Below are 13,402 nucleotides of genomic sequence, written 5' to 3'. Positions count from 1 at the left end.
TGGTTCTCTTCTACTGCCTTCACTACTTCTTCGGCTACTACGATGTGGCTTTTAGCTTCTGTAGCTTGGGCTCGAGCTTCGGCGAGTTAGACACGTAGGGACCTCCCACGTGTTTCTTCTTGTTTGACTCGGCGGATGCATCCTCTTAACTACATCGCCTGCTGGTCATACAGCTCATCCAGGTCTAGCTGGTAGTGTGTCATGTCCACAATGGTAGGGTTGCTTTCTCGCATCCCCAGGCCTTCCAAAGTCTTCACCTATGCCATCCAAGTAGGGCGATGTCTATCCATTGGGGGAAATAACCTTATGGACATACGACTGGTAGGCTTCTCGTAGATTTGGCAGAGGTGATGCATGGCTTTGCGAGCAACAGCTTGGTAGGTTTCTACCAAACTAAACCCTATGGTGGTCATGCTCCAGGGCTTCTTGTTGGGGTGGTCTTCACTAGCTCCAACATGGATGGTGACCTCACTCAGTGCCGTATTCTTCAAACTCCTTGCCCACATACTCTGGATGTTCCATAATACCTAGCCTAGTCATGGCAGCGTATAACACCTTTGGGAAGCCAAGGATGTCTAGACAATACTCAGTTACCCATCCTTGTTCCTCCATCTGCGGAAACAGGAGAACAACACTTATAAAAAGGGGTTTTCCAAAAGAAATAAGGAGAGTAAGAAGTTTTGTAACATAGTTTTTAAAGAAAATATCACGTCCAGGTCCATGGTCTCGTCCTACAGCCAAGTATGCCTTTGATACCACCTAAAGCACCCTAGGTTACCCTCAATGCTTAAAATCATTATTATACCAGTTCCTGGATCAGTCACTGATAAATAAGAGTCTTACAAAAGATGATACCACAATCATACAACACGGAAAGTGCTGAGAAGGATCCACCATCCCAAAAGTACATAAAAGATTCATGTGTACAACAGAATCCACGCTATCATAGAGCACAATGGGAACAACATGAAAACACGTCACTCCACAGGCAACCTAGGTGCGGATGCGACCGAGACCTACTCATCAGCCTAACCGTCTGTCTCAATGAAGTCCGAATCATCCTAAAAGCACAAGCAAGAGTGAGTACAAACGTACTCAGTAAGTCCCAACCCTTTCCTTACTGTAGGGGTATAAATACATGCATATGATATCGGCAAGGAATAAGCTGTAAGGTTAATATTTGCGGAAATGCAAAGTTTACACATGCAATGATGTATTTTCCATAGAGCGGTTTTGTGAAAGCGTCATATCTATATTCTTAAATGAAGGGGGGTCGACCGTGGTGGAAAGTTACCAGGGCACAAGTTTTAATGTTGCCGAACACTCCGTCCACGACAGCCCACGGTACACAGCCGGACCTGTTCTCCAAAAATGGGCCCACCTTGCCCAAACACTCAACAAGGAAACACACGCAACCCAAGCTAGTTGTTGTGACCGAACCATAGCTTGTCTATGACTGTGGACCCGACTATTCAAATAGTTTTACCCCTACAGAGTGGTACATTTTACCCACAAGCTGAGTTTGGGAACATACCACCGTCATAGAAGGTCGAGTAGTTGTACTGTGAAGACTAGGCATGATGTCACATCAACTTGATCCTTAAATGAGCCAAGGCAAACATCTCCACATGGAGCCTGCCATACAGGCAGCACTCCTCATGAAGCCTGCTACATAGGCAGCACTTCAACTCCCAAGAAGTTCCCAGCGGAACCCTGATTCGCCCCAGCTCTAACCAGTTTTTGGTTATTATTGATATCCAACAAGTTTTCCCATCCCATAACTCACGCAACACCAAGCAAGTTTTCCATAGTTTGCAAAGCTATATTTGGTTAAACATGAAATAACAATGGAGATTACCATCCTAAGCATACTATTATCAAGGTAATCGTCTTAGTGTAAATAAAGCAGATGTGACGATTGTCCTAGGGTTACAAAGATTATATTCAGGATGATCACAAATAAGCTGACTAATCTGCAATAGGTCATAACTATCTCAACAGTTTAAATTATGCCAACAAGTAGTACTTCATACAATTAATTTGTGAAAAACGGCTGCTACGGGTTTTAGTGATAAAACTGGGTTCAATATGATCAAAGGGAAACATATTGAGAATTACCTTTGCTGAAGTCCTCGAGAGGGTTTTGCTCCAAATCTTGTGTTCCCGGCTCCTCCTCCCCCTCCTCGAACTCTCCGATTTCTAAAACGCGGCATACACAACAACACAACACACAAATAAATATAAATAAATTTGAAATAAATAGAAACTAGTATGAATAGATAGGATTTGAATTTAGATGAATATTGGTGGAAGAACCGTTGAAATCAGAGTTGAAACAGAGAAGAAACGGGCTTCGAAAGTTGGTCGGGAGTTTAATTCGAGAAAAAAGGGGGAATATTCCTCAGAAATTGGATTTTCAAAAAAAGATGAAGGACTACTGTGCTAGGTTTACTGTGCATATGGGCAGCACCATAGGTGGGGTTGGGCTTTATGGCTACTGGGCTAGCCTACGTGCCGAGGCAGCCTATTCCGGCATAGGCGGGAGAAGTAACAGCGAGCAATGTCGTTAGCGGTCGGGCCCGCAAGTCGGGGTTATGCATATATATATATATATATATATATATATATATAGAGAGAGAGAGAGAGAGAGAGAGGGGGGGGGGACAGCGGTGGATGGACCATGGACCGGAACGGCATCGGGCGGCGTGAGGATGGCGGCTCGGGCTGCCCGCTGTGGGAGCTCGCTAGAAAGCTCACTGACGGTGGCTCCTGGCCTTGCATTGGGCCGAGAAATGGCCCACTGTGACCCTTACTACACGACCAAGGTGGAGGTGGGGCGTGTTGTCGATGGTGATGGTTGGAACAGAGGCGATTTCTCGCTAGAGATGGGTAAGGCGGTGGCCGACGAGGCAAACTCATGGAGAGTGACTCGGAGTCTAGTTTTTGGATACTGGGAGCACGTATGGGGTGTGGGGAAGGTGTTTCTAGGCTCGGTTTGGCTGGAGGGGCATTCACAGTGGCCAGCGATAGTGGAGACGGGTGGCCATGGTGGTACGGTAGTAGCTCAGGGAAGAGGGGGTAAGACCAGGGAGAAGGGTCGGGAAGGTGGAGTGTGGTGTGGTGGAGCTTACTGTGGTGTAAATTTAACCGATAGTAGCTCCTAGAGGTGGATTGACGACGGTGCCATGGGCGGAGGGGAAAAGCTCAGTGGGGGGGGAGAGATGGAGTGAAGTGGTGCTTACCTCGGTTGGCACGGTGAGCGGCGGTGAGGAGTGGAGGAGCGGTTGGTAGGGCTTTTATAGGCAAGTGGTGGAGCCACATCGGTCGGCAGTAGGGGTCTATGATGGAGCTCATGCGGTATGGCGTACGTGATTGTCAATGGTGACCGAGGGCTGACAGTGTAGATGTTTGGACTTTGCGCAGCGTGGGAAGGTTGGGCTTGGTAGTCGAGGCCGCGGCATCTTAAATTCGCACGTGCTCGACCAGCAGTGTGCTTCTGTCATGGTCACCATGCGCGGGGGTAGCGAGAGGGGAGCGACGAACGGTGGTGTGAACGGTGACTTCGGCTTAGGTACCGGGCGGTAGAGTTAAGCGGGTGGTTGGTAGGTGGTGGGTGGCTGTGTCGTAGCTCAGCAGCGGGGTCCAGTGGCCAGGCGAGCTCGGGTAGGCATGCGCGTGAGCGCGGACGAGAGGAGGAAGAAGGAGAAAGGACAGGCCGGCTGGGCCGATCGGTGGATTGGGTTGGGTCGTGGGGAGAAAGGACAGGAGGAGAGAGCGGATTGGGGAGAAGAAAAATAGAAGGAGTGAAGAAAAAAAATGGGTTGTACTGCGGTTTTGGATTGAATTGAGTTTATAGAGAGAAAAAGGCTTAACTTTTAATTTAGAATATATTTAAAATGGTTTTGAACTAATTCTAAACGATTTTGAAATTAGTTTTCAAATTGATTTTTCTTGCAAAGATTTTTAAAATTTAATTTTCGACTAAAAACTGAGATGTTACGGTCACAAGCCTGTCATGAGATTGAAATTTGAAAGATTAGGTACGGTCTAAAAATGGCGTTGCTATTTCTTTCTTGTTCTTGCTTGGCGTTGGGTTTCACGCCGTCCAGCCCCATGGGCCGGCGTCCTGTACTCCTGTGGCATTCAAACCTCTTCCGCCATCAACACAATTAACGAAGTTCAGCTGCCCCGCACCCTCCAACGAAATTCAAGTTTTAACGCACTGACACCCCGACCCCACAAGTCATACGATAAACTCCCCGCAGCAACCACTCGACCACGTAGTACGAACCAGAAAAGCCCCCACCACCACCACCTCGACTCCGTCTACAACGGCTATATTCCGCACGTACGCCCACTGACACGTGGGCCTTAAAAATCGGCGCTGTCGTCTAGCCCCCCCCCCCCCCCCCAGCGTGAGCCGGAGCATCCCCAAACGGCAGGGAAACCCAAACCCACCAAAAAGCCGAGCGAAGCAAATCGTCGAACACATGGAGACGGCCACGGAAGCTCCCGTACCACCAGAGGCGGCATCCGGGAAGCTCCCCGCGCCCCCGTACCACCACCCCCCGGCTGATGAGGCCGTGACGCCGCCGCCAAAGCCGAAAGCGGCTGCGGTGGGGCTGAGGACCCCCTCGCCGTCGCCGTCAGTGCAGGTGTCCGGGCACTCGCTCCACGACCTGCTCCTGCTGTCCCCGCCGCCCCCGAGCTCGCGCCGCCACCGGTCGAGGCAGCGTGGCGCGGTCGCGGGCGTGGACGAGAGCCTGGAGATGGTCTCGGCGGCGGGGACGCCGACCCCGCCGAGGCGGAGGCGGCGCGGGGCCGGGGAGCAGTGCGCGGCGCCTGCGTTGGCGTCCCCGAGGAACGCGCGGCGGGCGAGGCGGAGGCTGGAGAAGGAGGTGGAGAACGAGGAGGACGCCGCCAGGAGGGCGCGCAGGAGGAAGTCCACCATGGCGGCCCCGAAAACTGCAACGGCCGTGGACAAGGCGGTGACGGCTGCGGTGTACGAGGAGGATACACGCTTGGCTTTGGTCCCGGCTTGTACAGATGCTACTCACGGTGAGCAGAACGATCGCTCGATTCCTTTGCTTCGCTCGTAGAATTGCTGGTCTTGAAGAAATCGTTGCTCTGAATGTTCCCGTTGTCCCGAATAAATCATTGCTCTGAATCTTTTCTTGCTTTTATTTTTTGGGGTAACTATTTCAAAACTGCTAAGCATTTCACTGTAATTGTTCTTGTTTTCAGACACAGGAACAGACCTCGTGGAGCATTCTGGGTGGGAAGGTTTCTGGGAAAGGATCGTTGAGTTGGTCATGTGGAGGAACGTGGCAAAATCGGCACTATGGTTCGGGTTTGGATCAATGTTCTTCTTCTCGTGCTCATTTTCAAGAGAGATCGCCTTCAGGCATGCGAATTCGATACCCTTTTACCTGAAATTCCTGATTTTCTGTACGTATCTTCATTGTACCCTCGTACTGAGCTTTGGGTAATGATTTGCAGCCCAATCACAGCTCTCTGTCACCTTGGTGTTATGATATTGGGCTTAGCTTTCTTCAAAGATTCCGTTCCTCAGAGGTATGATTGACTAATAATTTGATGTTTTTTGTCCATCCTCAGAGGTATGATTGACTAATAATTTGAATTTGTTTTTGTCCATTTGAATGCTTGAATCAGAAAAATTAATATGAATTTGCAATTGGGTAGCAAGCCGCAGCTGGACAGAGGGACAAGCTTCCAATTAACTGAAGAAGATGTGCTTCGTGCTTCCCGAGCTGTGCTGCCGATTGCAAACTCCATGATATCTACAGCACAAGTGATCTTCTCCGGTGAACCGTCGATGACTCTCAAAGTAGGCCTCAAATTCAGTTCGTGATTTGGCAGTACTGGAGAAGACATTGTTATCTCAGAATAATTTAGAAGTATGTGATTGCTTAATTGTTAGGTATTACCTATTCTTCTGTTTGGTGCTAAATATGGGAGTCTGGTTACGGTCTGGAGGCTTCTAGCTACAGGTACACCTCAATGCACAAAGAACAAGCAGATCAATATATGCCATGACTGCATTCTAATATCATGTTCTGTCTGATGAAAACGGCAGGATTTTTCACCAGTTTTACACTCCCAAAGCTTTATAGCTACTATTCAAGTCAAATTCATAAAAGAGGTGTGATTCAATTGCCCCTACTACCTCCTTTGTTGTATGTGGTTCCTTCCTTTGAAGACTGAATTTCCTTGTTCTTTTGCTTTAGTTGAGATTTTGGGAGATCGGGTTCTAGAAGCATGGAAGTCTTGCCCCCGCAAGAAACTTGTTGCAGCCACAGCAGTGACAATGTGCTGGAGCATGTTCAGTGTAAAGACACGCGTCATGGCAGGTACCTTTGGCTGATATGGTTGATAGAATTGATATAGCTTCTGCTGTCAGTCTCATTAACAGCAGACCATTTTATGAATTACAAGATTTAACCATAAGTTTGTCATGGAAAAATTTTCTATGCAATTTTTATATGTATCGTAAAAAATATCAAACTTTAACTGTGTACATAGCTAATTGCTTCTTAATTCAGGCCAGCAAGTGGTTTTAATTTTACACATGCATAGTTTGAATTGGAGCTAATGTCACAGTCATAGGATTTGGTCTTTAATACAACTGATATCAGTTCAATAATCTGTAGATTTCCCAAATTAAGTTGTTAATTCAATAAATTTTGGAATCTGTAGATATTGAACTGATATCTACAGGAGCTAATAAATTTGGGAAACTGAAGCTCATGCTCTCAAAATTCAATTTAACACATGCATAGTTTGCTTTTTCTATTAAAAATAAATTAAATTGGAGATATATCTTTTTGTGCAGCCTTTGTTTCACTTGTAATACTGCGCTATAATCAGAAGTACCGCAAGGCTGACATGAACCCAGAGGTTGAAAGTTGCCAAAACGAGCAAGGGCAGAAAATGGAGATGGACGACTAAATTTTGCAGTATTTGTACTCACCTGCTATGGTTCACTATTATTTCTGTACAATAATGTTCAGTTCCACATCTAGTGGTTCTACTAGCTACAATGCATGCTGGGAAATAAAACTGGAAGCTTGTCGTGTGTATTCTCAATTATGCAGAGCCCTCTCTGATCAGTATATGGTTAGAATTTTAGTACATATCTGTTCTGTATCTGGCTGGCTCAATGCTCGTACTTGAGAAATGCTTCATGTACAATCCGTTCGTACAGCTCTGTTATATCCATGTGTTTCGTCTGATTCATTTATGTACAATCCAAGTGCTTCGAACTATCCGATCCAGAGTTGTACGCAAGTAGTTGAACGTGTAGTAGTACATTATATATTTATAACATTCTATGGTTGGACCCACGCAAAACCATGGTGCTCATATGGACAGAAGAATATGCTTTTATATTTGCAAGGCCATTATGAATATCCCTGCGGCAAAAAAAAAGTGTTTCATTACGGCCAGTTTGGAGGCTACTTATTGGGCTCACAATTATTTTCCAAGCTGGGCTGAAAATGCCGCTTCGACTGTTTGTAGCCAAATACATGGGTTTTAGGCCTTTCCTCCCTTGAAAAAAAAAACACACCTCCCTAGCCTATCATGGTCTTATTTGGTAGAACTCTAGTTTTATGAATTTTTAGAGTTAGTTTCAGAAACTCGTGAAGCTAGAGTTATGATACATCGAGGATGTTTGGGTGAGTCATTTTCTTTTCATTTTAGTCTAAAAATGGAGACTTAAATCATTTTATTTTAACCTAAAAATTTAAGATCTGACGTGAAGCTGGAAGCTGGAGTCCTACCAAATCGGTCATATATTGATAAGAAGAGTCTGACAAGCTAAAAAACTGTACAACGCTCAGTTAATTATGGAAAATTGAGTTCAAAACCACAACACAGCGGGTAAAGTACCTATCTAAACTAGGCCTAGAGCATCGCATCACCTGACCATCTACCTAACTAAACTAGTTTGAAATGATCAACATTACCGTAGAGACAACCGAAAGTCGGACCCAAGCTGGTAGAAACCCGAAAGACACGGGGAAGAAACTCCTAGACGATGCCTACAAAGAGGGCATGATGCCAAAGGCGGCGGTGTCACCCATCTAGAAAACTAGAATTGGATTTTCACCCAAGAACATCTAAGAGAAGGTAGGAAACACCACAACACCGTCTTCAAAGAAGGAACGATGCCAGAGGGCGTCACCGACCCTAGCATCGATAGAAGGACAAAAGGGCTTTCACTTGATGCCCCCGCACCTAACCATGTAGAAGAGAGCCAAACACGGTCGTACCACAAGCACATCGTAGCCCTAAAAAAACCCAGCCATCGGCCCCTCTAGCAGGCGCAGTCTATAGAGCCATCACCAAACCAGATAGCTCCCCATGGGTCAGATCTGGGGGAGGGGCCTACAAAGCGCTGGAGAGGCTAGGACGAGGACAAGCGCCATGAGAAGAGGCAAATGGTGGACCCGAAGCAACCCAGAGACACTGGAACAACAGTGAGCGCCTCGAGCCTCGACAGTGGACACAAAGCCAGACAGCCCAAGTTGGGTGTGTAGAGGCATCTAACAGCTCCCTACTCTTAGCAGCAAAATGGAGTCATAGAGTGGCAGAACCAAATGATTGTTGCTATGGTGAGAAGCCTCCTCAAATCAAAGAATGTGCCAAATTTGTTCTTGGGGAAGGAGCTCACCATGGTCATTTTCATTCTGAACAGATCACCGACACGAAGTGTGACCGGGAAAACCCCATTTGAAGTCTAGCATGGCCGCAAGCCTGATGTGAGTTTCTTCCGCACCTTCGGATGTGTAGCTCATGTCAAGGGGACACGTTTGAACTTGAGCAAGCTGGAGGACCGCATCAAGCTGCCAATCTTTGTCGGATACAAGCCAAGATAAGAGGCATACTGCTACGATCCGAGCACTCAACGAGTGATAGTGACCCATGACATGGTGTTTAACAAAGAAACCAAATGGGAGTGGTCAAACAATCTCAGCGACAATGAATGTGCGACAAGTGGTGGGTTCATCATTGAGTACATCACAAATGTACAGACATCCTGCGACATGCCAATTGCATCCTCTTCCCTAACATATCACCCTAATGAGGGTGATCAATCGACAACGCCTCCACCTTATGTCCTAGACATCGTTGATGCGGACTGCAACAAGGCGCTAGTGCATATGCATAAGGTGAATGACATTATTAGGCTAGCATCACCACCAGGGTTCACTCAACGTATCCTGGACGCTGGTGAGCTACACTTCACATCGGCCGAGGAACCATCGTTCTTTGTCAAAGCAAAGCAACAACATCCATGGCGCCAAGCAATGCTCGAGGAGATCAAGTCCATAGAAGACAATGATACCTGGGAGCTTGTGGCTTCTGCAGGTGGTCATCGTGCAATTGGTCTAAAATGGGTTTACAAGGTGAAGAAGCGCAATGACACTATGGAAATTGTGAAGCATAAGGTAAGACTCGTTGCCAAGGGATATCTTCAGAAGAGGGGGATCAACTTTGAAGAAGGGGGCTCCAGTAGCTCGCATAGAATCAATGATGATGCTAATTGCCATTGCAGCTGAAGAGTACTGGCAGTTGAATAACATGGATGTCAAGTCAGCCTTTCTAAATGGTGAGCTCCAAGAAACAGTGTACATTCAGCAACCTCTGGGGTTCTCTATTGCAGGACAGGAACACATGGTGTACAAGCTACAAAAGGCACTGTATGGGCTTCGGCAAGCACCACAGGCTTAGTACAAGAAGCCTGATGCAAGCCTGATCTCATTGAAGTTTAGCCAAAGCATGTCAGAGCATGGGTTTATACCAAAAGAGAAGGTGAATCTTGATTGATGGTAGGGGTATGTTGATGACCTTATCATCACAAGAACTAATTTAGACGAAATTGAGAAGTTCAAGTCTAAAATGTAGAATGTCTTCAAGATGAGCAACATCGGTTTGCTCGGCTACTACCTTGGGATTGCAGCCAAGCAAGGCAAGGAAGTGATCATAATTAGTCACGCAGCTTATGCACGTAACATACTCAAGAAGGCAGGTATGACTAGATGCAATCCATGCCATATGCCAATGGAGCCTCGGATGAAATTGAGCAAAAATAGTGAGAGGTTGTTGTCGGATGCAACTCAATATCGCGGTTTGATCAGGAACCTTCACAACCTGGTTCACACAAGACCAGACTTGGCTTTTGTAGTTGGCTATCCGACTTGGTTCATGGAGGAATCAAAGGAGGACCATTTGGCTGCAGTAAAGCACATCTTAAGGTATGTGGCTGGAACCTGTGATTTTGGGTGTGTTTTTGCCAGAAAATCTCCAGGGAAGTTGCAGTTTCATGGTTTCAACGACAATGATTTTGCTGAGGATTCAGATGATCTCAAGAGCACCACAGGGGCTATGTTTTTCCTTCGAAGCAGTCCAATCACCTACAAATTGCAAAAATAGAAGGTGGCTTCATTGGCCCCTTGTGAAGTAGTACATCACAGCTAGTGTTGTAGCTTGTCAATCAATTTGGCTTAGAAGACTGATTGGAGATCTCAAGGGAACCAAGCCCGAAGTGTTAACACTAAAGGTGGATAACAAAGCTGCAATTGCTCTTTGCAAAAATTCGGTATGTCATGATAGGAGCAAACACATAGACACTTGTTTCATTTCATTCGCGAGTGTGTCAAAGAGGAAAAAATGACATTAAATACACCAATTTAGAGGACACCTGACAGATATTCTCACCAAGTCTCTCAAAGAATCAAGTTTCTTAGAGCTTCAAGAGAAGATTGGAGTCATGGATGTCAATCGCTAAGGGTGCATTTAGTTGGAGGGCAAGGATGGATGAGATATGACCATCCTTGTTTTTTTATATGTCCATCTAAGTTGTCGTTTGGTTGGGTGAATGGGATGAGGTAATTTTCTATTTGATTGGAGAGATAAGGGTGGATAGGATGAGAGTAATTAACTAAATTAAATCTCTTAATTTTAAATAATAATAGTTAACCATACACTAATCAATACGCACTAACACTACCAATACTAATATTATCATAGTAATTACAAATTAATAATAAAATATGCTAATTATCACTAATTATACTCTAATCGACACACCAATAGTGCACTAATAGTACAGTAACACTTAACAACCCTAATCTCATAGTAATAAATACAAATTAGCAATACAACATGCTAATCATCACTAATTATTTACTAATGATCATAATTAGCCAAGGTGGATGACTCATCCGACCAAAATGAATGGATGGCTTTATCCAGCATATTTGAGAAATATTTCTAAAAGTCGGATGGTCTCATCCATCTGCCCTTCAACCAAACACCTCAAAAATATAGATGGTCATCTCCCATCCAACCTCATCCTACTAACTAAACACACCCTAAAAGTATTAGGGGTGAATTGTAGGAATAATCATGTGTGCTTTAGCCGAGAATATTAGTTTTGTCAGTTTCGTCAGTCAGATAACTAGTCGGTTCGTTTGTTAGTTTTTTTTTTTTTGTTAGAAGCCCCGAAGTGAATCGCTGTGATCACATGGAGAAGTAGTGTTAGTTAGTTGGTCCACCTCAACGCTGCGGGGGAACATGTGTCCCTTATTATTGTAATCTATATTCCTATAAAATATAAAATCAGATGATTTCCATCGTATATTATACATGATCATACGGTCCCATCCTAAAGTTCATCATAATTACCCTCTTTGCCATTAACTGAACCAGTGCCAAAAAAACACGTGGTGCGGGAATCGCGCGGGGGAGATTCTTCTGGTCCACCTCCTGCGTGGGATTCACGTGAGTCTTGGTGCGCTTCGGGCGACGTGATCTACGGAGGTGGACGATAGGGGTCGGGTGGCACTAGGCTCGGATTTTTCATCCCCACGGCATTGCTTGACGAATTTTCTCAAGGCAAAGGGGTTGCTGAATGCCGAGTTTAGCTTCTATTTTGTTTCCACCATGGGCAATGAAACAACATTTCTGCATAGATTTGTGCATCCTTACGAGGATAGTGTTCCAGGTCATGCTGCTGCTTTTGCTTCTTGCTGTGCTGGAAAACACCAATGTGAGCATCTCTATGAGACGACAGAGGAAAAGAGAAGGTGCTGACACCAAAGAGCTATTAGGAATCTGTTCGAAGTTTGTCATCTGTTTGATTCATTCTTGCCTAAAAAGGAGAATGAAAAAGGAAAAAAATTGCTATAGGTGATCATAATGTATCAGATTGACTCCATTCCTCTGTATTTTCATTTCCATGTTCAAAATTATTTTTTGAGAGTAGCAAGTGTCTCAGTGTTTGGAATTGCCTGAGTGATACAAAAATGTTTTGTTGTTTTCTTCTGGAGCCAAATTATTTACAAGAAATTTTACCTTGGCTTTGTCTAAAACAATTTAGGATATTCATGTGCCTTTGCCATAGAATTGTAGTTCTTAAATTAGAGATTCAAGATTGTTAGACAAGCTAAATAATTTATTGTAAGAAAAATAGTTTTGTCTTCCTTCTCTGAAACAAAATCATCTATTCATCCTGACTTCCTTGTTGTGCCCATTGAATTTTTGTGGGACAAGAATAGATGCGGGCTGTTCATTTTGTGGGTCATATGAAGAAAAAGAATGCAAAAAATTAGGCACTGCAAGTACAATTTTGTATATTGTCTGTTGGAACTTCTACCATTCAGTTTTCACATCAGAGATGGCACGACATCGCCAATAAAAGGTGTGTCAAGTTCACTCGCTTCTAAATATTCATCCTCCTTTCCCCGTTCAATCCAATCAAATTTGAAAGAATCTGACATACGCCAAGATGAAGAACGAGCTAAGCGACCTCGACGTCCGTGTGGTGGATTAAAGGAAGTATGAGAATACAGAAGCAAAGCGGATGCTGGCTGGTATGAGCTCACATAACAGTAATGCGTTTTGTCTATAGTGGTATGACATGCATACTTTGGTTTTACACGTGTGTGGTACAGGTGCGCGGTGACTAGTATAAACAGTGAGTCTGAAAGTTTTAGTGCAGCATCCTCTGTTCGTCTTCAGCTCAGTCGATCTCAGCTGAAGTTCCAACGTGTTCGCGTGTGTCCAGATAGGTGTGCGCTCGACAAACTCGCGCTAGCTTAGCCTCTCCTTCATGATGCATGCGGCATGCCCTGAACATGAGCATGCCGCACAGGAAGGCCAGCGCGGCGCTGGTGCCCATGACCATGAGTAGCATCGCGATGCAGAGCAGTATGACGAACACCTCGTCCTTGGAGAATGTATATTTCCCTGGCTGCGAAGCTCAATGCCGGCAAAGAGCAGCAGCGCGCCGACAAGCCCCACGGGGAACTGGACGGGCAACCGCAGCAAACAACCGTCGAGCCCCAGACCCAGCGCCAGCTTGATCGCGTCCAAG

General features: G+C 45.4%; 1 protein-coding gene across 1 annotated transcript; it reads left to right on the top strand.

Moving 5' to 3' along the window:
- Positions 1-4,413: 4,413 nt before the first annotated feature.
- On the top strand, positions 4,414-7,152 carry LOC133917477 (reticulon-like protein B17). The gene is made up of 8 exons (XM_062361373.1): positions 4,414-5,058; positions 5,245-5,404; positions 5,500-5,574; positions 5,674-5,848; positions 5,942-6,011; positions 6,098-6,163; positions 6,249-6,371; positions 6,854-7,152. The coding sequence occupies exons 1-8, from the start codon at positions 4,491-4,493 to the stop codon at positions 6,967-6,969; spliced, it is 1,353 nt and encodes a 450-aa protein (XP_062217357.1). The 5' UTR covers positions 4,414-4,490; the 3' UTR covers positions 6,970-7,152.
- The last annotated feature ends 6,250 nt before the right edge of the window (positions 7,153-13,402 follow it).

Source organism: Phragmites australis, chromosome 5 (assembly GCF_958298935.1).
Source record: "Phragmites australis chromosome 5, lpPhrAust1.1, whole genome shotgun sequence".
Classification (NCBI taxonomy): domain Eukaryota; kingdom Viridiplantae; phylum Streptophyta; class Magnoliopsida; order Poales; family Poaceae; genus Phragmites; species Phragmites australis.
Note: the sequence above shows the minus strand (reverse complement) of the source record. Positions and strands in the feature narration are given on the sequence as shown.

Bases quoted from the DNA above. Each gene is read 5' to 3' on its own strand.
- LOC133917477 (XM_062361373.1), top strand. From the start codon at position 4,491: ATGGAGACGGCCACGGAAGCTCCCGTACCACCAGAGGCGGCATCCGGG. The intron at 6,164-6,248 runs GTGTGATTCAAT...CTTTTGCTTTAG, and splicing joins AAGTCAAATTCATAAAAGAG to TTGAGATTTTGGGAGATCGG. The intron at 6,372-6,853 runs GTACCTTTGGCT...CTTTTTGTGCAG, and splicing joins AAAGACACGCGTCATGGCAG to CCTTTGTTTCACTTGTAATA.